General features: G+C 42.5%; 4 protein-coding genes across 6 annotated transcripts; 3 read left to right on the top strand and 1 right to left on the bottom strand.

Moving 5' to 3' along the window:
- Positions 1-16: 16 nt before the first annotated feature.
- On the top strand, positions 17-12,881 carry LOC135342618 (histone-lysine N-methyltransferase EZH2-like). 2 transcript variants are annotated; one of them, XM_064539402.1, is made up of 13 exons: positions 17-176; positions 237-468; positions 525-895; positions 1,181-1,311; positions 1,551-1,737; positions 5,562-5,992; positions 6,601-6,777; positions 6,917-7,020; positions 8,042-8,217; positions 8,388-8,469; positions 9,060-9,225; positions 9,476-9,570; positions 12,871-12,881. In XM_064539402.1, the coding sequence occupies exons 1-12, from the start codon at positions 135-137 to the stop codon at positions 9,528-9,530; spliced, it is 2,154 nt and encodes a 717-aa protein (XP_064395472.1). In that variant the 5' UTR covers positions 17-134; the 3' UTR covers positions 9,531-9,570; positions 12,871-12,881. The 2 variants fall into 2 exon arrangements, with proteins under 2 accessions (XP_064395472.1, XP_064395473.1); XM_064539403.1 differs by lacking the exons at positions 9,476-9,570; positions 12,871-12,881 and having other exon boundaries at positions 9,060-9,229.
- On the top strand, positions 10,241-21,694 carry LOC135342672 (histone-lysine N-methyltransferase E(z)-like). Of its 2 annotated transcripts, XM_064539474.1 has the most exons (9): positions 10,241-10,374; positions 10,791-10,977; positions 14,281-14,711; positions 15,853-16,029; positions 16,169-16,272; positions 20,381-20,556; positions 20,689-20,770; positions 21,119-21,284; positions 21,524-21,694. In XM_064539474.1, the coding sequence occupies exons 1-9, from the start codon at positions 10,253-10,255 to the stop codon at positions 21,576-21,578; spliced, it is 1,500 nt and encodes a 499-aa protein (XP_064395544.1). In that variant the 5' UTR covers positions 10,241-10,252; the 3' UTR covers positions 21,579-21,694. The 2 variants fall into 2 exon arrangements, with proteins under 2 accessions (XP_064395544.1, XP_064395545.1); XM_064539475.1 differs by lacking the exon at positions 21,524-21,694 and having other exon boundaries at positions 21,119-21,288.
- LOC135342707 (mitochondrial protein C2orf69 homolog) lies at positions 21,680-23,184 on the top strand. Its single transcript, XM_064539530.1, has 2 exons — positions 21,680-21,904; positions 21,959-23,184. Exons 1-2 carry the CDS (start codon positions 21,800-21,802, stop codon positions 23,072-23,074), a joined length of 1,221 nt encoding a protein of 406 aa, XP_064395600.1. The 5' UTR covers positions 21,680-21,799; the 3' UTR covers positions 23,075-23,184.
- On the bottom strand, positions 23,132-27,238 carry LOC135342631 (arf-GAP with coiled-coil, ANK repeat and PH domain-containing protein 2-like). The gene is made up of 14 exons (XM_064539423.1): positions 27,045-27,238; positions 26,899-26,995; positions 26,525-26,586; positions 26,400-26,473; positions 26,176-26,332; positions 25,908-26,021; positions 25,750-25,848; positions 25,377-25,531; positions 25,146-25,329; positions 24,789-24,839; positions 24,450-24,673; positions 24,014-24,121; positions 23,619-23,911; positions 23,132-23,488 (listed from the first exon to the last, which is right to left on the bottom strand). The coding sequence occupies exons 1-14, from the start codon at positions 27,114-27,116 to the stop codon at positions 23,247-23,249; spliced, it is 1,932 nt and encodes a 643-aa protein (XP_064395493.1). The 5' UTR covers positions 27,117-27,238; the 3' UTR covers positions 23,132-23,246.
- Between the last annotated feature and the right edge of the window lie 31 nt (positions 27,239-27,269).

A 27,269-nucleotide genomic window follows, 5' to 3' on the forward strand; every position in this document is an offset into this window, starting at 1 on the left:
TAGCCTCGAGACAATGTGTGTTATGGCAAAACACGCGGTTTAGTCTCGAGGCTAAACCTTCCCTTGGAGTAATCTTATTTCTGTAGACTAGACCATCCCTGACGTCTGACTAGACAGTACTCACAAGACTAGCAATGGCTACACAGAGAACAAAGGAAGACGCTGACAGGCAAAAGGTAGGTGTGTCTCTACTCAGTGTGTATTACAATGACACTACACCCACTGTCTCCACACAGGTCCTCCACTTGTCACACTCTTTGTATCGAAAGCGGCTACGAACCGAGTACCAGAAACTGCAGTCCTCCAAACGTTCTAAACAGCTGTCGTGTGTTCGTGATGATCTGCAGAGGAACAGGGCGTATCAGGACTCTCTGTATGGACCCCCCACTGAGACCACACCCACCTTTGCCACCCCACTACCTCCGGAGAACTGTACGTCTCTTGATCTCCCCCTCAAGGCCACTCTCGGTGAGCACACACCCTCACACACACACACACACCACACACACACACACACACAACAGGTATGTCTGTATTCAATGGCAAGACTCAGTATATCAAGGTGTCAGTGACTCAGATCCCGGCACTCCACCCTCTCCCTCACTACAATACCTGGAGCTCCACTCAGGGAAACTTCCTAGTAGAGGACGAAACAGTCCTGCACAACATTCCTTATATGGGCGAGGAGGTCCTGGACAAAGACGAGGGATTTATAGAAGAACTGATCAGGAACTATGATGGAAAGATTCACGATGGTCGTGATGGAGGAGAGGGCATCGATGATGATATCCTAGTCGACCTTGTGGATGTCATGACTCAATTTGTGTGTAATCCTCCCAAATATATAAAGCAACAGCAGCAGCAACCACAACCCAGTGATACTGTCACTGTCAAGGTGGTCCCCCCTTTATAATAACGTGTAGTTGTATATATACATGTACATGTATTACACTTTTTCTTGGGAACTTTGTATCTGTTTCTAAAAAAGAGTATTAGACTAACCCTCCCCTATAAAAACAGTACCTCTCTTTATACACCCTATCACCTCCCTCCCATAATTATAATAGAATCTATAATTATAGTGTGTGTATATTACACCTTTCTTTTCTGTATTACATATAAGACAATCGCATAGTGTACAGTGTGTGTGTTATGCCTGCCTCTGTTCACTTGTGTCTAGATGACTCAGAGTGACTACTTGTTCAGTGCACTAGGAGCAGCTGTCAATGAGAGCCCCACCTCACTGCGGAGGAGGTATCATAAGCTAACCACCAGTGAACAAGGGTCAAAGTGCATCCCCAACCTTGACGAGTAAGGCAACCACTCTTACAATATTATATCGTTTAGCGAGTAACTTGCGAATGAGGCAATTGAATAATTATTGGCAATTTAATTTTACGAGCATGCTGCATGGCGTGCAATATACTGGTACTGAGTATTTAGCTAAACTTTTGTTGACGACCCTCACTAAATAATTCGCTAAATTGCCAAATTTACCTGCTATACTGTACATATGTACTTGTAATCATTCCGTATATCATCTTCTTTAGTCCGAGCATAAAGCCCTTATCAAGGACGGAGGCACTGCACTCGTACCAAACACTATTCTGTCGTCGCTGTTTCAAGTACGATTGTTTCTCCCACGGTTGGTACCCTGGCCCACCCTCTCCCACTCCCTGTCCCTCACAGTCGTCCCCTCGGAGGGAGCCCTGTGGACTACAATGCTTCCTGCACAAGGTCAGTCACTCATGGCTAGCCGGGTATAATGTCATTACATTAGCAGCCGCATAACCTGACTACAGTCATTAAAAACCAAACTGCTATACTTACTTACATGTAGCTTACTTTTTAAACTAGTCCCCATGATTGTAAGCTATTCCAAATGTAACCATTTTTAGTTTGTCTTAGCACAGTTTATCACTAGCCTCGTTCCCAGGCCTTACTTTTTCTTGCTGTTGTCACTGTTCATCCATAAATCATAAGAAAGACATAGTGAGGCAGCAAAGAAAGAAATGGGCGTACAGTTAAGAAAAAGTAAGGCCTGGTTTGGGAAGATGCGTGATCCACAAGGATTTTTATGAACGTGGGCGATATGTAGCCCACAATCGTGACGTAAGGTATTCTCCCACGCATTCAGAGTTTTAATAAGACTGTACTGAGACAACCACCAAGCTGTGATGCAAGTCAGATCAGAGAACCAGCGTGGCCAGCTCTGGTGGCAGTAGCTACCTGCTATATGATAATGATGGCTAAGCTATTCTTGATCTATATACTACATGTATAGACTATAGCATGTAGAAAGACACAAGAAAAGGTGATAGTCTGATAGAATCTGAACACACAATTGCAAATTCAATCTAGATCATCTAAGGTATAGCTAGCTATAGTGCTTGCAAACTTCCAGTTCCAAGTCCATGTCCAGCTTGCTGCTTTATTAGTCATAGATCTCTGCGTGGGCAGTCCAACAGCTCTAGCTCAGTATGCCCACGCTCATTTTCACCCTTCTACCACCCTTCTATACCCTCACGCGACTTCCCGATACAGGCTCTCCTTTTTCCTAACTCTACGTCTATTTCTTTCTTTATTCCTCCAATTAATACCGTATTTATCTCATTGAACGAATAATACAGTATTTTATCTTATTGAACTATTGTGATAAAGAACAGAAAAAGGAGAGCCTGTGTAGAGGCTAGTTTAACTACATTTGAGTACCATAATTATAATAATTATTGTGTCCCCAACTACAAAGACACCTTTTTGTGATTATGGTTGAAATGGGTAGAGATTATTGCTGAAATTAGTAAATGTTGAGCTCTGTATGTACAGTGTGTAGGCTAGTCTCATGAATTAGCCGCACCTCTCAGGGAGGAACATCTGAGCACTCTTTACGTGAAGTTATGACGCAATGGAATGTATTACGTCACTGTACAAGCTAACAAAATGTAACCACATCCGCTATCTCTGTCAGTGCTTATTGCTCAACTGCATGTAAAGTTTCATTATTTGCTGCCTCCTATTCAAGTCACCTGATACTTGTGAGCAATCTCATTGGTCACGTTGGAATTCCACCCAGACGGTCTTCTCCCTTAGGAAGGGCGGCTGATTCTTATAGTATAGTAAGGCCTGGATTAATAATTAAAGTATAAAAGTATAGCATATTCACACATTATTATAACACAACACTTATAATTACAGTTGTCACACACTAGTAAGTTCAACTATAGCACAACGTATATAGAATAGTTAGTCTCAGTTTTTAGACACTGGCTGCTCTTGAAAGCAGTGGTTGTCGTTCATCGTTAGTCTCATTAATTGTCCCTCGGTTAGCCTCCAGTGACGCAGGTGTTTGAGGTGGATTCGGTCTAGATCGAGGAAGGTGCCTAAATCGAAAATAATAAAGCATAGGAAAAGAACACATGGCCATTACACATAAAGAAAACGTCAATCGGTGTACAAAGTTTGCAAGAGTTTTAGCAATAAACTTCTCTGTTAGTATTTGAAAAACCAAATTGCCAAAAAAAAATAAAATACCAAGAATCATGAAAACAAAAGAAATTGCAACTCCGATACAAGTGTTTGAATTACATAGTGTGCTATTAATCCAAATTTGTACCTTAAAAACGGCAATAGAAATATATCGAGTTGCAGTCAGTAATCCACCAAAAGTTGCCATGGCCGACGTGAATGAACACTTGAATACAAAGCAATTGATTTCAACATCAGAATTAAAATGCTCACTGCAGTTTGTTATTGGCACAGGTATCAGCACTGGAATAGGAAATATTGCCTTTGATTCATTAATAAAAGCAAAACAGTCATGATTCGGTGTACAAGACTTAGTTATTGTGAATAAAAAGTCATTCCAAGTCGTTACCAAGATGAACATGCACACAATGACTGCACATATACCGAACACGAGTGATGCAAAGAATTTGTGCACTTGAGTTGTATCAATATAAATATCATTAGTTGTTATGTCTCTAGCAGGTTCAAAAGTCATCACCACTTGTGGAGGTCCAAACACAGCATAGGCAAACCTTAAAAGAAAGTTAACTCCAAAGTTGCTCACCTTCACCAACTTTCTGTCTGCCCATCCCCACCTTCGACAGGGCCAGAGGCAACCAATGACCACCAAAAACAAAATTAAAGCAACTAAGAACACACATGGAATCCCGTATCCAGTATCCAGCATAACATATGTCTCATAAGAAAGATTTAGCTTTCCCATCTTGACTAGATAGAACCTTGGAATCAAAGGAACTTTAAATACTTGAAAAATGTACAATTAAGCTCTTGAAAAATAGCCAGATTTATGCTTATATTATATCTAAGATCAAGAAGCCTACTGGTAGACACATGACCAGTAAGGAATGTAGGCTGCCCACCTCTAGACGACCACCTCTAGACAAATCACCACCACAAAAAATAAAAGCCCTAAATTGAGGTTTAAAACTACACTTAGATCTGGTTGTTGTTTTTTTCAACCAATTTCGTGCACAATTTTTGTGTAGAGCTATCAGGTAGTTCGACACTCTTCTCTTCTTGTAATAATTATACTCTTGCTAAGAAGATTGTGGCTTCAAATCATAATATATATGTACTTGTGGTTTCCTGGTAATATTTCCTTGTGGTTACGTAACAATCATGTTTGTGGCTTGTAGTGTTGTACAGCTAATACAGCTCTAGCCTCCTTCACAAGGCCTCAACAAGGAGGCCTGCTACTGACTGCTAGTGCATGCGCAAAATTATTGGACAATTTCCCCGTAAAGTTTCTCATTAAACAGAAATTTTACCAGAAAAAATATCCTGAATAAGTATACAGACAAAGAATACAAATTTATAATAAAGTCATACACAGAGCCCTAGCTATCTAGAGACAGAGCTGTACGTTTGGTGCAGCAGCTAGACTCAACATGTAGACTTTCACCAAGGTTAGTAGCAGATGGGTGTGGCCTGTTCATATAGGCTATTGTCAGCCTTCCCTCCGTTCAGACGATTGTCATCCACACTGTTGCAGGCTTGTGAGTCCTTTGTTAACATAGCAGGCTAAGGGTAGCTATTAGAATGCTATCGGATAGGCTAGAAACCTTCACAATCGCACTTCCATTCGTTGTGACGTCATTGTTTTACTGAGCATAATAAATTATACGATGTTATCCAAATTACCCACTTTCTGGGTAATAGATGGCGCATGCGCAAACAGTCGATACCAGGCCCATCTTCAGTGCGGCCTGGAATCGAGGCTAATACACCTCGAGCCCAGGACAAAAGCTGTATTATCTGTACAGCACGAGATAACCGATTTATAGCCGTGATTATAATGAGCTTCCGTGTTCCTTATACAGGAGGACAAAAGCTGTAATTATAAGCTGTATTAGCTGTACAGCACGAGGGCATGACATCATAACCGACTTATAGCCGCGGTTATAATGAGATTAATTCTTTCCCTGTTCCTTAGTAGACCATATTTGATATCGCAAATATAACAACAATAAGTCGAATGCAGTATTATTTTTATAAAAGGGCCTCCTGTACTACTATTTCGATGCGTTACATTGCAGGTCAATTCTGAGAACCTAGCGTCACTGCTGACTCAGCACTCTGGTCCCAAAGGGAGGAGAGCTAACAAAGCGACCAATCAGATTGCAGCAAAGCCGACATGTGACTCCAGTGACGAATCAAGCTCAGAAGGTTCAGATGACGAGTGGTTGGCTGAGGGGTCAAAGGACAATCCTTCCATCACTGGCGGAGAGGGGTCATCAAAGGTCATTGTGGAGGAGGCAGTAAAAGAAAAGACTGAATGGAATGGCTCGGAAACGACATACTTTCGAATGCTTCATCCGATTTTTGTCAACAATTTCTGTGCCATAGCTGAACTACTACGAACCAAGACGTGCCTCGAGGTGTTTGAGCATGCTCAGTGCGTTGCTATGGAGATGGGTCAGCCCAAAGATCGGAGACTAGCAGCAAAGAAAAAGAAGAAGAGTATGAGGTAATGTATATATAATAGTTAGACACTGTTTAGGAAGTTTCTACATGATTTAGAAGCCCAAAGGGCTGGTTGTAGTATCCCGAACACAGTGAGGGTTCTACTAGCCCTGAGGACTTCTAAATCATGTAGAAACTTCCTAAACAGTGTCTAAGCATTTTAGATCATAGCAACCATGAGTATTTAGCCAATCAGATTTGAATGTTCTTATCTAATCTTTGCTACATGATTTTCTAAGTGAAGTACATGATTTTCTATTGAAGTACATGATTTTCTATTGAAGTACATGATTTACTAAATTGGATAGAACATTTCCTCTAACCAATCAGATTGCAGTATTTATGACAAACATGGATCTAATTATATATACAGTATGTGTATGTGTACCGTATTACTTGAATGTTTGCGAGCATGCTATTTTGCTATTTTTGAGCCTTTACACGAATAAAATCAGTACCAGCTAGTACTTGTATGGCATCATGGCCTTGCCAGAATGCAAAGGTTAGATCGTAAAATCTGCTGATTTGGAATATTCACAAAGGTTTTTTCACCAGCAAAATATTCTAGTATAGTATGTATGTAATACAGTATGTGTGTGTTGTGTGTTACAGGTCTTGGACGGCACACCATCGCAAGATCCAGTCAAAGTTGGAGGGTCAAGTGACATCGCAATCTAACTACCAGCCATGTGATCATCCCGGTGTGTCATGTGACAGCAACTGCTCCTGTGTCTCCTCAAGGAACTTCTGTGAGAAGTTCTGTAGATGCAGTCAAGAGTGTCCCAACAGGTACACACTGTTATATTCTGTTATAGAGTGATTTTTCTGAATATGGGCCTGTTTTGATAGCTAACTTTGAGTTAGGATTGTGCATTTTCACAATTAGAATATAGCCCTTTGATATACCTGTATCTACGTACAACTGCAGGTTCCCTGGATGCCGTTGCCGTGGCTCCTGCTCCACTAAACACTGTCCTTGCTTCCTGGCCGTGAGAGAATGTGATCCAGACTTGTGTAACCTTTGTGGAGCGGGTGCGCAGTAGAATATAACCCCCCCCCCAATGTTGTAGAATAATGACAATAATTATCATGTCTGTGATGTAATAGGGGTGTGGTCAAAAATGTGGGAGTGGCCAAAAAAATTGCACTCACGCGTGCCCAAATCCCCCCTAACTTTTAATCCTACATGAAACCCTGCCTGGTTGATCCTTTAGACAAGACCCCACGAAATATACTGAGTTAGCATGTGCAATAAAAAAAGCAGTTAAACCCATATTTTGCTAAATTACATTCGCATGGAGGTATAGACTATAAATGTATATTGCTATCTTTAACATGGAGGTTTGACCATAGCACATTGGTTGGTACCTTTAACATGGAAGTTGGGCCATATGATGTACCTTTAGCATGGAGGTACGAAATATGCTGAGTTAGCATGTACAATAAAAAGCAGTTAAACCCATATTTTGCTAAATTACATTCGCATGGAGGTATAGACTATAAATGTATATTGCTATCTTTAAAGGTAGCGACACTATGGCCAAACCTCCATGCTAAAGATAGCAATATACATTTATAGTCTATACCTCCATGCGAATGTAATATAGCAAAATATGGGTTTAACTGCTTTTTATTGTAATCAATATAGCATACATTTGTATTTCGTACCTCCATGCTAAATAAAGGCAATAAAATTATAATTATGGCCAAACCTCACATGCTAAACATAGTCAATTATGTATTGCCTTTAGCATAGAAGTACGAAATATGCATGTGCAATAAAAAGCAGTTAAATCCACATTACATTCGCATGGAGGTGGTATAGGCATATTGCTATCTTTAACATGGAGGTTTGACCATAACATTGCTAACATGGAGGTTTGTTTTACTTCCTTGGAATTATCAATTAGCAGAAAATGCTCAGAGCCTATATATGGTGTGGTCCCACTGTGTATACACTTGGACAGTGGTTGGGGTTAATGTTTTCTCTAATAAACGTTTGCATTTCAAGTGAGGTGAAAAGGTTTACTAAAGAGTGCTCATCTCTCCTCAGGTGATGGTCTTACTGTGGGCTCTGCTGGCTACAGTGGCTGCAGCTGCAAGAATGTGTCCATCCAGCGTGGTCTCAGCAAGCACTTGTTACTGGCTCCCTCGGATGTGGCAGGGTGGGGCATCTTCCTCAAGGACAGAGTTCAGAAGAATGCTTTCCTCAGTGAATATTGTGGAGAGGTTAGTCAGTTAGTGTGCACAGTATGTGAAGGGTGACCTTTGTATTATCCATTATCCTTGTTGCCCTCTACGTGTATGTACTTCGTGCGTTGAACTTGATTACAAAAATATGTAATGTAAAAAGACATAGTCACTGTGTGTGAGCTCTTTCTCTTTGTCTTTGTTGCCAGGTCATCTCTCAGGAAGAGGCAGACAGACGAGGGAAGGTCTATGACAAGTACATGTGCAGCTTCTTGTTCAACCTTAATCACGGTATGCCCCCCCCTTAATCACGGTATGCCCCCCCCTTAATCACGGTATGCCCCCCCCCCTTAATCATGGTATGCCCCCCCCCTTAATCATGGTATGCCCCCCCTTAATCACGGTATGCCCCCCCCCCCCTTAATCACGGTATGCCCCCCCCCTTAATCATGGTATGCCCCCCCCCTTAATCACGGTATGCCCCCCCCCTTAATCACGGTATGCCCCCCCCCTTAATCACGGTATGCCCCCCCCTTAATCATGGTATGCCCCCCCCTTAATCACGGTATGCCCCCCCCCTTAATCACGGTATGCCCCCCCCTTAATCATGGTATGCCCCCCCCCTTAATCATGGTATGCCCCCCCCCTTAATCACGGTATGCCCTTGCATCGATCAGTGAAGCATGTAATGAAGTTGGTTTAATAATAACTACACACAGTCAGCGCTACCGTATCCCGCGCCTCGAGGCATAACTAATGAAAACACCACTCCCCCCCCTTGTAATTAGTTCTCCTAATGATTGCAGCTACAGTGTACTGTCAGTATTATACACATATCCACTGTATACCTAATGTCACTGTGTGTTGTGCTGACTCAACAGATTATGTGGTGGACGCAACTCGCAAAGGCAACAAGATCCGTTTTGCCAACCATTCAATTAACCCAAACTGCTTTGCTAAAGTTATAATGGTGAGTGGTGACCACAGGATTGGCATCTTTGCCAAGAGGAACATAGAGTCTGGGGAGGAGCTCTTCTTTGACTATCGGTAAGAGCACTTTACTGTACCCATTTAATAATTATTAAACTGGTAATAGGTGGTTTTTTTCAGAATCAGGCCTGTTTTGATAGCTAACTTTGATTGTCTGTCACTCTAGTTGGGATTGTCCATTTTCACTTTTGAAAGATGCATTTTGATGCTCTTTAGTACTTCTATCTAATGTGTGTCCAAATCTTCTGTTTCTGAAGAAAAAGCGTAAGCTATTTGTAAGTGTGATTGTGTGTGTACTTGTATGCAGATATGGACCGACTGAGCAGCTCAAGTACGTGGGCATTGAGAGAGAAGCACTCTAGTCTAGTGGACACTAACATTGTGTGTGTGTGTGTGTGTGTGTTGGAGACATTCTGTTATCCTTTTCCTGTGTGATGACCTTTCTAAACTATTGCTATTAAATTGTTGACTTGTGATGATCTTTACTAATAATATTTAATCTTTACCTGTGATGACTGTGATGATCTTTACCAACTAGTAATAGTGTAAACACTGTACTAGAGGCTGAGCCAATTTGCATGTGTGTGTGAGCCATGGAGTTGAATGCGATTGGCATTAAAAGACAACAGAACTCGCTTCTCTTCGCGTCCCCTCCACTCCCTGTGGAGCATGTCATCTACTTCCAAGGAGATGTACAGGTAACGTGTATATAATGTTCTCAGGCACAATCAATCCTTCCTCCCCACACAGAACACTCACAATGCTATGACTGCTCAACCACCAGAGGTGGCACAATGGCAAGAATGGTGTCTAGAGCATACTTGTACGATGCTGCAGTGTTCATTCCCTGCGGCGGCCGTGTGGATTGTCCGTCCTAGTCGAATGCTGCGTCAAATGTTTAGTTGCTTCCACAACTTTGTCCAGTCCTCGCTGATCGGTGTGCCTACCTACAACACGACGTATGGTTGTCTCCTCCAGTTAGAAGCCTTGCTCAAGGATGCAATACAGAATGCCATTCGAAAGGGCCACTTGGATATGTCGTCCACTCTGGGAAACTTCCTAGTATAGGACGAAACAGTCCTGCATGCACAACATTCCTTATATGGGCGAGGAGGTCCTGGACAAAGACGAAGGATTTATAGAAGAACTGATCAGGAACTATGATGGAAAGATTCACGATGGTCGTGATGGAGGAGAGGTGTCAAGGTGGTCCCCCCATATAATAATGACGTTGGAGGAGAGGTGTCAAGGTGGTCCCCCCATATAATAATGACATAATGTGTATTATACATTCCTCTGTCTACCTTTATATCCTCCCTATAAAACAGTACCTCTGTTATGCACCATATCACCCCTCCCCTAGCCTCCTTCGCAGCCTCTCCTTTTTCTGTTCTTTGTCACACGGTCAATAAGATAAAATACGGTAAGAATTGGAGGAACAAAGAAAGAAAGAACGAAGGAAGGCCTGCGAAGGAGGCTACCCCTCCCCCCCCATAAGACAATCACAGAGTGTGTATTAGTGATTTTTTATTTTGACGACCCTTACCTTGATTCGCCAAATTTACCCGCTTTACTGCACGTGTGTACTTGTAATCATTCCGTATATCATCTTCTTTAATTAGTCTGAGCATAAAGCCCTTATCGAGGACGGAGGCACTGAACTCGTACCAAACACTATTCTGTCGTCGCTGTTTCAAGTACGATTGTTTCTCCCACGGTTGGTACCCTGGCCCACCCTCTCCCACTCCCTGTCCCTCACAGTCGTCCCCTCGGAGGGAGCCCTGTGGACTACAATGCTTCCTGCACAAGGTCAGTCACTCGTGGCTAGCCGGGTATAATGTCATTACGTTAGCAACCTCACTGCAGTCGTTAAACCAAACTGTTATACGTAGCTTACTTTTTAAATTAGTCCCCCATGATATTCCTTCTACAAAATTATAATGTAACCATTTTTATATGTCTATAGTTTGTCTTAGCACGGTTTATTACTACATTTGAGTACCATAATTATTATAATATTATCATAATTACGTAAATTGTATCCCCAACAATGACACGCACAAAGACACTCACAGACACCTGTATATACCTGGTGTAGTATAGTATACCGTATAGCACGAAATTTTTGAGGCACTTATATTTCATGGATTGGCCTCTAAAAGCCATTTCGTTGCACAATGTTCGCGGAATGACTGCTTACCGGAAGCCACGCCTTTAAATCTTTGCATGCATGTTATAGCAGGTAATTCTAATTAAAGAAGAATTTTCGTGGACTTAATTTTCGTGTAGAATTCTAACCCACAAAACCCGCGAAAATTAAGCCCCTCGAAAACTTCGCGCTATACGGTATTCTAATATACGTAACACAACACTTATAATTACAGCTGTCACACACTAGTCAGTTTAACTATAGCACAACTTATATATAATAGTTAGTCTCAGTTTTTAGACATTGTCCGCTCCCGAAAGCAGTGGTTGTCGTTCATCGTTAGAGTCATTAGTTGTCCCTCGGTTAGCCTCATGTGACCCATGTGCTAAATGCAGTCTAAGTCGATGGATTAAAAAAAACGACACAGGAGACAGAGATATCATCACTCCACAAATAGGAAACAATAATTGGTGTAAAGTGTTTGCAATATCATTAGCAATAAATGCCTCATTCTTGGTTCTTGGTGGTTGACTTAAAATACCCACCATAAAAAAAACACTTAATACGAAGAAACAACTAGAAATTAGAAGTCTGATAACATAGTTTGAAATACGTAGTGTGCGATAAATCCAAAATTGTACCTTAAAAACGGCAATAGAAAGGTATCGAATGGCAGTCAGTAATCCACCAAAAGTTGCCAAGGCCGATATGAATGAATATGTGAATACAAAGCAACTGATTTTAACATCATTAGAATAGTCACTGCAGTTTGTTATCGGTACTATATAACTTAAAAACGCTGATCCATTATTAAAAGGTGATGATCCATTAATAAAAGCAAAACAGTCATGAGTCAGTGTACAAGAGTCAGTTATTGTGAATAAAAAGTCATTCCAAGCCGTTACCAAGATGAATATGTACACGGAGACTGCACCTGAACCTAACGCGAGTGATGCAAAGAATTTGGGCACTTGAGTTGTATCAATATAGATATCATCAGTTGTTACGTCTCTAGCAGGTTCAAAAGTCATTATCACTTGTGGAGGTCCGAACACAGCATTGGTAAACATTAAAGTCATGTCAACTCCAAAGTTGCCTACCTTCACAAACATTCTGTTTGCCCATCCCCACCTTCGACAGCACGAGAGGCAAAGATAGACTATAAAAAACAAAGTATAAAGAAGTCCAATTACACATGGAATCCAGTATCCAGTATCCAGCATAACGTATGTCTGATAAGAAAGATTTAGCTTTCCCATCTTGACTAGATTGAACCTTGGAATCAGAGGAACTTTAAATACTTGAGAAATGTACAAGCTCTTGAAAAATACTATTAAAGATCAAGAGTATATAAGAAGTAAACTACTGGTAGACACATGACCATATAATAATAATGACTACTGGTAGACACATGACCATATAATAATAATAATGAATGTGAACTACTGGTAGACACATGACCAGTAAGATGAATGTCATTAACCCTTTCCCCGTTGAAGCCGTTATTTGACGGCCACTCTAGTGGTAGTTTTCAAAAAATTCGCTGTGCACGCTGTGTTGGAGCTAGTCGAGCGCCGCCGCCCTCCTTGAAGGAGGTCGGGAATCAAGCCTATCCACAGTTTTGTTTTGACCTGTTACGCAATAGTATCACGAATATCATTCATTCTATGTGGGTGCTAGCCAATAGCGATGAATATCATTTATTAAAGTGGGTCCTCGCCTCTCAGTCAATCCAACGTGTGCAAAATTCACACGTGGTACAGTTGAGTGGGTGTGATCAATCCCCTTGAGATACTGCAATCTGATTGGAGCTGGTGGAATTGTTGGAATTCCAACAACAGAACAAAACTGTGGATAGGCTTGATTCCCGACCTCCTTCCGGGCAACGGTAGAGGGCGGCGGCGCCCGACTATGTTGGAGCATAGATGATACAGTATACTGACGTGGATGTGAAACGGCCTAGTATCCGGAGGGAATTACGGGAAATGTCTGAAGCTATCATAGTAACGAGCAGATTTTGTCAGAAACCCTGCAACTGTCATGTTTATATAGCAACCAGAGCGTAGTAAACAGTGTTCCGTGTCTGAAAACTGGTGAAAATGACCAGCACACATTGGTACTTGCATTGGGCTTGCAGGTAAGACTAGTTTCCCTAAGCTTACGAGTGAATATCATGTTGTAGTACATATTTTCCTGTAAAAATACTTTGTGTGAGATTTTTGGCTGTGGACAGTAAATATTCAGGTTACCATTCAGTAGAAATACTTGCAGTACACTGTAAACTACGAGGAGAATCTATGTTTGACAACTGTTATGAAAGCTTAAGTGCTGTACAAAGGCCTAAAAGCATGAGTTGGTTGCACTTTTTGTATTTCTAAACTGTTGAGCCTACTATGGACATCGATAGTGGATATGGTTTGGCATGTATCTTTCAAGAAATACACTTGGATCAGGCTTGTTGATTGTTGGGCTTAATGCTGACGTAATTTTTTTACCAATTACCAATTTCGTTCACAGTTTTTGTATGTTTTCAGTAGTTCGATTTCAGTAGTTAGACACTCTTCATTATGCTAAGATTGTGGCTTCAAATCATGTATGTACGTGTGGTTTCCCCGGCAAATTGAGTAATATTTCCTTGTAGTAACAATCGTGTTTATAGCTTGTTCACTAACAGAATGTGCTCCTGTTATCACTCATTTACTCGTGCCCTCGTGCTGTACAGCTAATACAGCTCTAGCCTCGATCCCAGGCCGCACTTCCCACTTCACTTCTTTCCTATGAAGGCCGGTGAAGGAGGCTAATACAGCTCAAGCTCGCGGGCAAGATCATAACTGCGATTTAATTCTTTCCCTATTCCTTAGTAGACCACATTTGATACAGCAAATATAACAACAATAAGTCGAATGCAGTATTATTTTTATAAAAGGGCCCCTGTACTACTATTTTGATGCGTTACATTGCAGGTCAATTCTGAGAACCTAGCATCACTGCTGACTCAGCACTCTGGTCCCAAAGGGAGGAGAGCTAACAAAGCGACCAATCAGATTGCAGCAAAGCCGACATGTGACTCCAGTGACGAATCAAGCTCAGAAGGTTTAGATGACGAGTGGTTAGCTGAAGGGTCAAAGGACAATCTTTCCACCACTGGCGGAGAGGGGTCATCAAAGGTCATTGTGGAGGAGGCAGTAAAAGAAAAGACTGAATGGAATGGCTCTGAAACGACATATTTTCGAATGCTTCATCCAATTTTTGTCAATAATTTCTGTGCCATAGCTGAACTACTACGAACCAAGACTTGCCTCGAGGTGTTTGAGCATGCCCAGTGCGTTGCTATGGAGATGGGTCAGCCCAAAGATCGGCAACTGGCAGCGAAGAAAAAGAAGAAGAGTATGAGGTACGTATAAGTTATAGTTATAACACGGGCACAAGGGATGTATGGAATATATTGCACTGAAGCACGAGGGCGTAAGCCCCGAGGGCTGAGTGCAATATATTCCATGCATCCCGAGTGCACGTGTAATAACTAGTTTATATCCCGAGGGCATAGCAACATAACACTGTCTTAGTAACACAATATAAACTGCACAAAAAGATGACAAAGACAACTCTAGACACAGCTCCATCTCTTCTCTCTCCTAGACGCCAGTATATGCAGCGTATAAGATTGGCATGACAGACAAATGGCTTGACACAAAATTGTTGGAGTTCCAACGCTGAAACCACTGCAAAACAGCCCCACACGTACCCCACTTCTGGTGCTGCAAAACAGCCCCACCCCTCTACTGCTGCAAAGAAACAGCCCCACCCCATTTACTGCTGCGAAGAAACAGCCACACCCCACTGCACTATACTACTCAGTGTAACTGCTGCTTGAACAGCCCCCTCCACTAGCACTATCCTCGGTATCACAACCAAGCCAAAGAAGCTCGCCTCTACACTGCTGCAAAACAGCTCAAGCCCCCTGCAAAAAGAGCCGCTTCTAGTGCTATGATGAAGCCAGAATTGACAGTGCATCAAGAAGTGGAGGACTAGGTCTAGGATCACAGAATCTTCGAGCCTGGGACGATTTTAAAACCTGCATGGTTGCAAAGAAGAAACTCCAGCAGTGCTGAACATTCATGCATGGCTGGACTTACTTTGATACTTGTTATTTCTCATGATACAATATTTAATTTAATTATGCCAGAGGGGCGTTTTGTGGTCAGTGCAATATGACTTTTCAGCAGTGCAATATGACTTTTCAGCAGTGCAATATGCTTCATATTGCACTTGGCAACAACATAGCAACGGGATATAATTATATATACATTACTCGAATGTTTGCGAGCATGCTATTTTGATTTTTTTGAGCCCCTTTATACAAGAATACCAGCTAGTACTTGTATGGCATCATGGTCCTTGCCAGAATGCAAAGGTTAGATCGCAAAATCTGCTGATTTGGCACATTCACAAAGGTTTTTTCACCAGTAAAATATTCTAGTATAGTATGTACATGTATGTAATACAGTATGTGTGGGTGTGTGTTGTGTGTGCAGGTCTTGGACGGCACACCATCGCAAGATCCAGTCAAAGTTGGAGGGTCAAGTGACGTCGCAATCTAACTACCAGCCATGTGATCACCCCGGTGTGTCATGTGACAGCAACTGCTCCTGTGTCTCCTCAAGGAACTTCTGTGAGAAGTTCTGCAGATGCAGTCAAGAATGTCCCAACAGGTACACACTGTTATATTCTGTTATAGGGTGATTTTTCTGAATATGGGCCTGTTTTGATAGCTAACTTTGAGTTAGGATTGTGCATTTTCACAATTAGAATATAGCCCTTTGATATACCTGTATCTACGTACAACTATAGGTTCCCTGGTTGCCGTTGCCGTGGCTCCTGCTCCACTAAACACTGTCCTTGCTTCCTGGCCGTGAGAGAATGTGATCCAGACTTGTGTAACCTTTGTGGAGCGGGTGCGCAGTAGAATATAACCCCCCCCCCCAAATGTTGTAGAATAATGACAATAATTATCATGTCTGTGATGTAACTAGATCTAGTGTGATGTAATAGGGGTGTGGTCAAAAATGTAGGAGTGGCCAAAAAAATTGCACTCACGCGTGCCCAACTCCCCCCCCCCCCCAACTTTTAATCCTACATGAAACCCTGCCTGGTTGATCCTTTAGACAAGACCCCACGAAATATGCTGAGTTAGCATGTGCAATAAAAAGCAGTTAAACCCATATTTTGCTATATTGCATTCGCATGGAGGTATAGACTATAAATGTATATATTGCTATCTTTAACATGGAGGTTTGGCCATAGCACATTGGTTGGTACCTTTAGCATGGAAGTACGAAATATGCTGAGTTAGCATGTACAATAAAAAGCAATATTTTGCTATTTTACACTAGCATGGAGGTATAGACTATAAATGTATATTGCTATCTTTAACATGGAGGTTTGGCCATAGCACATTGGTTACATCGGTTACTGTTTCCATTGAAGGACTGCATAAGTTGGTACCTTTAGCATGGAAGTTGGGCCATATGATGTACCTTTAGCATGGAGGTACGAAATATGCTGAGTTAGCATGTGCAATACAAAGCAGTTAAACCCATATTTTGCTGAATTACATTCGCATGGAGGTATAGACTATAAATTTAGTTACTAGTAGCCCAGAATCCAGCAATCTGATTGGTCAGTACAGGGTTTATATTTCCCATATTAACCTGTAAATTCTCATATAAACCTGTAATTTTCATGTTCACAACAACCATTCATTATTAATTTTTGTGTTTTTCAAACATGTTTTTTGTATATTGTATTATAAAAAACAATGAGAAGTAACTGTTTTGTTTTGGTAATGACAAAAAATTATAATGTTCAGTCGCTGTTAATACGTTGGTTGTTGGATGTAGGCATATAGAGAGATTGATGGTATAACGTTGCAGGCACTAAAGTTAAAGTTTGGAGGCATAAATAATTGACAGCAGTTGGTTTGTGAGTTTTGTTGCACTGCCATCTGTGAGTGATCAGTGTGTGCCAGTATGTTAATTGGCTTTACGTTGAAACTGACTTCTTTTGACACTCAGAAGTTCTCTTGTAGCTGCGAACTCCTTCCAAGCTTCGGTGTCCAGTTGTTTCCATTATCATTTGTTCGTCCACTCCAGCGTTGTAGAGTCTAGTAGCATGCAGCAGTTGCACAGAGTATGTATTAGAGGTTCAGCCTTCTTTTGTGACCCTAGTCCAGCTCTCTGCAAGCGCTTCATTTCGGAGTCTAGGCACACTCGAAAGTCAGCAAAACAAGCATCCTTGAACAGGTCAATCCCGGGATTTCCATTCTAATTATTCACCTTATGCAGATATCACTATCCAAACTGTACACTGCACCTGCCGTGATAAGAGGCCTGCAGACACTTTGCTTCATTCGCTTTGAGTTAGATAGAGAAGATTGTGCAGGTTCTGTTGGCTTGTCCAGCTCCTCCTCCTTTCTTTGTTCTGTAGAAAGAGTAGCCAGCTCCGCCTCCACATTTAGAGGGCGGGGTCTATGGGCTCGGTCATTATTATGCCGAGTACTTCTTCAGAAAAGAGCTTGTCTAGGCCTAGGTCTTTGTCCGCGTCCATTCTTTCGGTTAGTTTTTGAAATGAACCTAGCAACTAAACTCGTTAGATACTGTTTAGTCGGTATCTATGGGAATTATAAGCCCGCAGGCACTCGTAGTACCCTCGCTTTGCTCGGGATACTACAGCAGGCCTTTGGGCTTATAATTCCCATAGATACCTCCTAAGTTATAGATAGTACATGGGCATGAGGTATCTATGTGTTATAGTGTCCCATATCACGAGGGCTTTGCCCGAGGGATGAGGGACACTATAACCATAGATACCGAATGCACATGTGCTAACTGATTTAGATCCCACTTTTCATTGGCTGCCTCAGGCAAGAAGTGTATCTATAAAAGCAGCAAGCCTTAGCAACAGCTTTATTTTTGAAAATGTCCTGTTTTGACAAGCTAGATGATTTCTGCTTCTCTGCTAAAAAACCTTTGCATTGGCCTTGCTTCAACATTGGAATGGACAACTGGTGACTCCACCTTGTGCAGGAAGCACTCTGCAACAAATGAGCCCAGCCTCCTCTTTTCTCTGCACTCAAGCCCCACCCCCAGCTCAAGCTTCTCAGTAAACTATTCTGATATGTACGGCTAGCTAGCAAGGAACAGCTTGCAGCAATGCTACAGTGCACTATCATTCCCAAAAAGACACAGGAGTCTACTGTTTGAAACATGGCTGCAGGATAGAAACAGAAGTCAGGAGGAAGAAGTTGACAAATACTACAAGTTGAAGACATGCTTTCATGCTTGTGACAATGGACCCATAATCATTGGCTCTTAGTGTTCCTCGTAAAGACAAGAAAAGATACTGGTGAACCCTACCATCAACCCAGCAAACGCTATAGAAACTGGTAGTGAAACTGAACAGCCATAGCTAATTATCATGCAGCTAGCTACAGCTTTATTATCATTTCTGTGCATTCAAAAAAATTATACTTGTACTTTATACCCTCAAGCTTATAATTCCCTGGGAAACTATGAGATTATGGCTCATAATTCCCTGCTAAACACACACAAGTGGGATCTAAACAGTATCTAACTATTATATGTATATTGCTATCTTTAAAGGTAGCGACACTATGGCCAAACCTCCATGTTAAAGATAGCAATATACATTTTTAGATCCCACTTGTGTGTGTTTAGCAGGGAATTATGAGCCATAATCTCATAGTTTCCCAGGGAATTATAAGCTTGAGGGTATAATTAAAGTACAAGTATAATTTTTGAATGTACAGAAAGGATAATAAAGCTGTATAGCTGCATGATAATTAGCTATGGCTGTTCAGTTTTTTCACTACCAGTTTCTATAGCGTTTGCTGGGTTGATGGTAGAGTTCACCAGTATCTTTTCTTGTCTCTACGAGGAACACTAAGAGCCAATGATTTTAACAGTTCTGGGTCCATTGTCACAAGCATGATGAAAGCATGTCTTCAACTTGTAGCATTTGTCAACTTTGTCCTCCTGTTTCTATCCTGCAGCCATGTTTCAAATTGCAGTAGACTCCTGTGTCTTTTTGGGAACGATAGTGCACTGTAGCATTGCTGCAAGCTGTTCCTTGCTAGCTAGCCGTACATATCAAAACAGTTTACTGAGAAGCTTGAGCTGGGGTGGGGCTTGAGTGCAGAGAAAGAGGAGGCTGGGCTCATTTGTTGTAGAGCGCTTCCTACACAAGGTGGAGTCACTAGTTTGTCCATTCCAATGTTGAAGCAAGGCCAATGCAAAGGTTTTTTTTAGCAGAAATCATCTAGACTAGCTTGTCAGAACAGGACATTTTCAAAAATAAAACTGTTGCTAAGGCTTGCTGCTTTTATAGATACACTTCTTGCCTGAGGCAGCCAATGAAAAGTGGGATCTAAATCAGTTAGCACATGTGCATTCGGTATCTATGGTTATAGTGTCCCTCATCCCTCGGGCAAAGCCCTCGTGATATGGGACACTATAACACATAGATACCTCATGCCCATGTACTATCTATAACATAGTCTATACCTCCATGCGAATGCAATATAGCAAAATATGGGTTTAACTGCTTTTTATTGTAATCAATATAGCATACATTTGTATTTCATACCTCCATGCTAAATAAAGGCAATAAATTATACATGTACATGATTATGGCCAAACCTCACATGCTAAACATAGTCAATTATGTATTGCCTTTAGCATAGAAGTACGAAATATGCATGTGCAATAAAAAGCAGTTAAATCCATATTTTGCTACATTACATTCGCATGGAGGTATAGGCATATTGCTATCTTTAACATGGAGGTTTGACCATAACATTGCTAACATGGAGGTTTTTTGTACTTTCTTGGAATTATCAAAAAGCAGACAATGCTCAGAGCCTATATATGGTGTGGTCCCACTGTGTACACACTTCGACAGTGGTTGGGTTAATGTTTTCTCTAATAACGTTTGCATTTCAAGTGAGGTGAAAAGATATACTAAAGAGTGTCCATCTCTCCTCAGGTGATGGTCTTACTGCGGGCTCTGCTGGCTACAGTGGCTGCAGCTGCAAGAATGTGTCCATCCAGCGTGGTCTCAGCAAGCACTTGTTACTGGCTCCCTCGGATGTGGCAGGGTGGGGCATCTTCCTCAAGGACAGAGTTCAGAAGAATGCTTTCCTCAGTGAATATTGTGGAGAGGTTAGTCAGTTAGTGTGCAAAGTGTTGTAATGATCACTTTAGATGTATGTACTTCGTGCATATTACAAAAATGTAAAAGACATGATAGTCATTGTAGGTATGTGAGCTCTTTCTCTTTGTCTTTGTTGCCAGGTCATCTCTCAGGAAGAGGCGGACAGACGAGGGAAGGTCTATGACAAGTACATGTGCAGCTTCTTGTTCAACCTTAATCACGGTATGCCCCCCCCCTTAATCACGGTATGCCCCCCCCCCTTAATCACGGTATGCCCCCCCTTAATCACGGTATGCCCCCCCTTAATCACGGTATGCCCCCCCCCCTTAATCATGGTATGCCCCCCCCCCCCTTAATCACGGTATACCCTTGTATCCGGTGAAGCATGTAATGAGGTTGGTTTGCCCTAACTAATAATAACTATACACAGTCAGCGCTATCTAATGAAAACACCACCTCCCCCCCCCCACTTGTGATTAGTTAAACCAGTTCTCCTACTGTCAGTATTATACACATATCCACTGTATACCTAATGCCCTCTAATCACTGTGTGTTGTGCTGACTCAACAGATTATGTGGTGGACGCAACTCGCAAAGGCAACAAGATCCGTTTTGCCAACCATTCAATTAACCCAAACTGCTTTGCTAAAGTTATAATGGTGAGCGGTGACCACAGGATTGGCATCTTTGCCAAGAGGAACATAGAGTCTGGGGAGGAGCTCTTCTTTGACTATCGGTAAGAGCACTTTACTGTACCCATTAATTTTTAGGGTGTTTTTCAGAGTCATGTCTGTTTTGATAGCAAACAGTAACTCTAGTTGGGATTGTCCATTTTCACTTTACTTTCATAGCTCTTTGATACTTCTATCTAATAGTGTGCCTAAATCAATGATTTCTGTCCGGGCTTCTGTTTTCTGTTTCTGAAAAAAAGTGGGAGCTATTTTTAAGTGTGATTGTGTGTGTACTTGTATGCAGATATGGACCGACTGAGCAGCTCAAGTACGTGGGCATTGAGAGAGAGGCACTCTAGTCTAGTGGACATTAACATTGTGTGTGTGTGTGTGTGTGTGTGTGTGTGTTGGAGACATTCTGTTATCGTTTTCCTGTGTGATGACCTTTACCAAACTATTGCTATTAAATTGTTGACTTGTGTGCTCTTTACCAATTACTATAATTAAACTGCATGTTATGAATGTGATGATCTTTACCAATAATTATTGGTTCATATGTAAACACTGAGCTGAGCCGGCCATGGAGTTGAATGCGATTGGCATTAAAAGACAACAGAACTCGCTTCTCTTCGCGTCCCCTCCACTCCCTGTGGAGCATGTCATCTACTTCCAAGGAGATGTACAGGTAACGTGTATATAATGTCCTCAGGCACAATCAATCCCTCCTCCCCACACACAGAACACTCACAATGCTATGACTGCTCAACCACCCGAGGTGGCACAATGGCAAGAATGGTGTCTAGAGAATACTTGTACGATGCTGCAGTGTTCATTCCCTGCGGCGGCCGTGTGGATTGTCAGACCTAGTCGAATGCTGCGTCAAATGTTCAGCTGCTTCCACAACTTTGTCCAGTCCTCGCTGATCGGCGTGCCTACCTACAACACGACGTATGGTTGTCTCCTCCAGTTAGAAGCCTTGCTCAAGGATGCAATACAGAATGCCATTCGAAAGGGCCACTTGGAGATGGACGTACATGCTGCTTTGAATTTACCTGTGGTGTTGGTGGGTTTCAGCAAAGGCTGTGTCGTCCTCAATCAGATAGTACATGAATTGGTCAACTATGTCATCCCTCGAGGCTTGCAAAGAAGTCGACACTTTAACCTTTCAGTCTCCACTCCAAGTATGCACTCAGGTCAAAGGTCGGCACATTCATCGCCCACCCCCCCTCGTTCTACCCGATGGGCCAGCCCCGAAGTTGGAAGACGAACGGGCGATAGTTCTAATACTGAGAGACAACGGGACAGCACTAGAGACAGTACCGAGAGGCTGAAAGGGCAACATAGCTTACCAGAGCTATCGGTAGAGGAAGCATCAGGTAACGGTAGACCACGATCAGCTGATTCTCGTTCACGACTGAGTTCAACCTCATCAACACGAAGTGAACGCGGGGCTACTCCGGAGAGGGCTCTTCTGCAACCGTATAGAAGCAGTAGTTTTGGAGCGCCTGCCAGCAAGCACATTCTTAAACCAACAGAGACTGATGTACGTAATATAACGATGTTTCTACGACGACTGAAAGGGCTGTACTGGTTGGACGCTGGTCATTCTGGTGGACATGGTGCGTGGGTAACTGACAGTGAACTATTGAGCATGCTCGCTGGACTGGGTGTGACTGTGTGGGTGCATGTGACCCCCCAGCAAGTTAGAGACCCACACAGAGTGTGGATAGGAGAGGAGCAGAGAGAGTTTGTCGATAAATTGAGAGGATTTGGAGCTACTGTTCACGAGACAATGCATTTTGAGAATGAAGAACGATCTTTAGATAATCACTTTCGAGTCCTCACTAAATTGTAAATAAGCATGATTCAATCTCTTAAACTTATTATATACAATGTACTTGTTTTGCAACTGTTACAGTATACAATGTATGTCTTGTTTTCATATTACAAAATTATTAAAAGTCATTTTATAACTTCAAAATTAATTAGCATGCAATCAATAAGCCAGCTGTTATTTAATTATAAAGTTATGCAGTGCTCTCAGAGAGTTCAACTTGAGCCAGTTCTATAACTGTGTCTTGTGGTTGATCATGTGAGCTTGTTTCTTCGGTGACCTCTTCTGTTGATCCGTCCTTTAACTCTGGCACATTCTCAACAGTTGTCACTTTCACCCAATCATTTTCCACTTCGTCTTGCTTTGGCTCAGAACCATTCACTGGTACAACTGAAGCTCCTGATTTTCTTAAACTTTCATTACGAGCACTTTGTCCTGTATATTGGGAGGAGGGGAATTATGTAATTAGTTTATACATTTTTATATTCAAGTTTTATGCATAAAGTACATAGAAAACAGCTAATCAAAGGTCGGCCATACCTAGTGTGTTTATAATAACACATACTTTCTAGTTGAATCTTTTCCCTATCTTTGTCGGAGGTGTATAGCATGTGAGTGTACTTGTCGGTTATAAACTTCCTTCGTTCATCACCCTTCCGTACCAGAGCTCTGTCAAAGTCCTCGGGTAGTTGGCCCTCGTACACAGAGTTAGAGCGAGTATTGCCAATCTCCTTCAAGCGTCGTACCCACTCAGCCTTGAGGGTATCGAGTGTGAGTGAGCGTGCCTGTGACACATACACACCCAGACTGCGATGTACTCCAGAGCAATCAATACATACTACCACACCGAGGTTCACACTGTAGGGGGACACACACACTAGTTATACCAAGGTTCACAGTTCACACTGTAGGGGGACATGCAGTACACACACATACTTGGTAATGGTACGTGATAGTCACCTCGCCCATTTAGGATTTGCTGACTTGCAGTCAGCACACTCTTCATTGCCAGGCACTGAATAGATCTCTTTGAGTATGGAGCTCTTCTTCTTGGGTCGAGGTGGCTTCCTGTATACACACACACACACACTAAAAGTAGTAGAGGCACAAGCATACACTCACTCACACTGGCTGTGGACACACAAGCACAGGCACACAGAGGCACGTACACACAGGCACACACACACACACTCACACTGGATATGGACATACAAGCACAGGCACACACAGGCACACACACACACACTCACACTGGATGTGGACACACAAGCACAGGCACACAGAGGCACGTACACACAGGCACACACACACACACTCACACTAGACGTGGACACACAAGCACAGGCACACAGAGGCACGTACACACAGGCACACACACACACACACACACACTCACACTGGATGTGGTGATACGTCACCCTCTGCACCCTCTGCACTCCCTATACTTCCTATACTCCCCACACTGTCCCTATGACTGAAGAGGGCTGCTGATATGCCGTTGGTGAGCACATTCATCCAGTCCTGCATATCACCAGAGCTCTCAGCTTGCAACAACAAACTGCGCAAAGGAGAGATGACTTTGAAGCAGAAGTTACGCTCTGTGTCCACAGCTTCAGCAGGCTGTGTGTGTGTGTGTGTGGGTGGGTGGGTGAGGTGTGTATGTGGGGGTGGGGTGGGGTGTGTGTGGGTGTGTGTGGTGGGTGTGGGGAGGCAATGGTTAGGTCATCAGGTTTACCTTGACACTGCATAGGTTGAGACTCAGGGAGATTGGTACCTTCACTTTGGACTGAAAGAGGTACAAAACAATAACAATATATTATAGAGAAAGTACTTATCTTATCTGACAGGTATAGTATCACTAACTAGCCTCTGTGCTCATTTGGAAGTTTGGAGGGCGAATAGTAAATAGTAACAATTTACTATGTGTGTATAAACAGTTTACACAAGTAGACCATGGGATCACTCTCAATCAAAAGGTACATTTTATGTAAACTGTCCAATAGTTTTCCTACAATTTCCCAAACTTCCAAGTGAGCTGCAAAGCACAGTGGTGTCTCTAAAGGTGCTTGTGACACTGACTAACTGTTACTACCTCCTCAGAGAACAGCTGTCCCTTGTGTATGGAGAAGTAGAGTCGTATCCAGGTAGTGCCAAAGGTCTTAGGCTCAGCATAGTGCATATAACCGTGTTTCGTGAGTGTTTCTTTGGACGTCTGCTCTTGTTCTATTGATAGGGTCTCCAGCGATGGTTCAGAGGTGACCTTTGACAGCAATCGACTACAAGGGAGGGGGTGAGTATGGACTGTGGAGAGAGGTGTGGTTACCTGATACTGGCCTTGGCCTGGTCTGCTGGAATATGCAGATCCTGAGTCTGCAGGTGGTACAAATGTCGTGCTCTGGTGGTAGCCACTCTCTCCAAAAGCTCTCTGGCTTGAGTCCTCTGCTCAGCATCTCTAGTGGTGGCCTCGCTGCGAAGACTCTGCAATAATGTGAATAGCTATTGTCTTCCTAAATTCTCTAATCTGTTGCACTCAGCTACATCTACTCTGTCTTCCTAGACTCTCCTATGTACAGTATACAAGAGCAACACTCGTGTAGAGAACACTGAAGACACACACTCTCCCCTACTACTATTTTCTCTTTTTTCCCCACTTTCATCGATCTGAGGAACAGACCACGGCACACACACATACGTACCTCCAGGGTGGTGTAGAGGGTTGTAATGTGCAGCTCCGTGTCTTTGACTGTCACGTGACCCAAGTGAAAGTACGAGAGCTGCGTTGTCATGAAGTCAACCTGAAGGCATTGAACTCGGTCATAATGCTGCAACAAGAGCAATGGAATAGCTAACTCACAATTCTTTGTAGGAAGTCAGGGATTCTCTTGGACTGGAGCAAGTTGAGATCCATGGCGTAGTGACAGGCTGCTTTATGGAGGCTGTAGCGAGCTTCAAACAAGACACTGGCCAGCTATAAGGGGGGGGGCAATAGCGTAAGGTGGGATAGTGCAGGGGGGCAATAGCGTATGGGATAGTGTAGGGGGGGCAATAGCGTAGGGGGGTAGTGTATGGGGGGCAATAGCATAGTAGAGTGTAATTTTTTTCTAGTGGATAGGTGGACTCACTTCAGTCATTAAGTTCATCTCGTACTTCTTGCATTGTCCAAACCTATCAGTCGCTTGTAAGGCTTCAGAGTGGGCCTTCTTATAGTTCTTCCTGCACACCTTCAAGCCCTCCAGCTCTTGAGAGAGGAAGTGTTGCAATGGCTTCACGATTCCAATACTGCAGAGAGGTAATGGTCAAATTTTGAATTTTTGTGTTCTAGTAATTTCAACAACACAACACTTACTTGATTTGCTCAAACATTCTCTCCTGGTTGTCAATGAGTTGTCTCAATGATGTCGTGATTACTTCAACTGAAGCCTGCACTATTAAAGGATGAACTGATTGTTGAATAATACTCGAGATACTTACCGCAGTGCTGGAGGTGCTGTCAAGATCATTAGATCCTAGCTCTTCAAACTGAGTCACCAGTTCTGTGTGTGTGTGTGTGTGTGTGTGTGTGTGTGTGGGTGTGTGTGTGGGTGTGACAGTTGTGTGTGTGCATGACAGTGTGTACGACAGTTGTGTATATGTACAGTGATAAAGCCACACTACTAAATTAGGACATACACTGAAGCCATCACACATCACACACTAAATCACATCACACACCTTCAGACTAGTTTAATAAGGATAATTACATTAATAGGATACTACCCTACTCACTTGTAGACATGCAAACATGCACCTCCCCTATTAAGCATGTATATCATGTAGCTACCTTACAATGCGTGCAATGTAGGTACCTTGTGTGAGCTTTCTCTCTTTCTTTGCTGCCTCTTGACGCTCCTGACATAAAGTGACCAGTCGCTTTAGCTTTCTTTCAAGATTACCAGTTACGGCCTACAGAGTGGTATAGCTACAATGTTATAGCTAACTGACAGCACCTCACCTCAAGCTTTGCAAGCCCCTCTTTGAAATCAGGATTGTCCTCATGGCTTCTTGATATGTCCAGTAGCTCCATGCCTCCTTGCAACTCTTCAATATTGTGCAGTAAGTCAGTCAAGCAGCAAGACCATGAAGAAAGCCCAAGTTGAAAGTTTAGAGCTAAAGAAAGTCACTCCAACGACGAACACGCCCACCTACACACACCCACTCTCAAATGGTGGGCGTGATC

The sequence above is a fragment of the Halichondria panicea genome, chromosome 10 (assembly GCF_963675165.1).
Source record: "Halichondria panicea chromosome 10, odHalPani1.1, whole genome shotgun sequence".
Taxonomy (NCBI): Eukaryota; Metazoa; Porifera; class Demospongiae; order Suberitida; family Halichondriidae; genus Halichondria; species Halichondria panicea.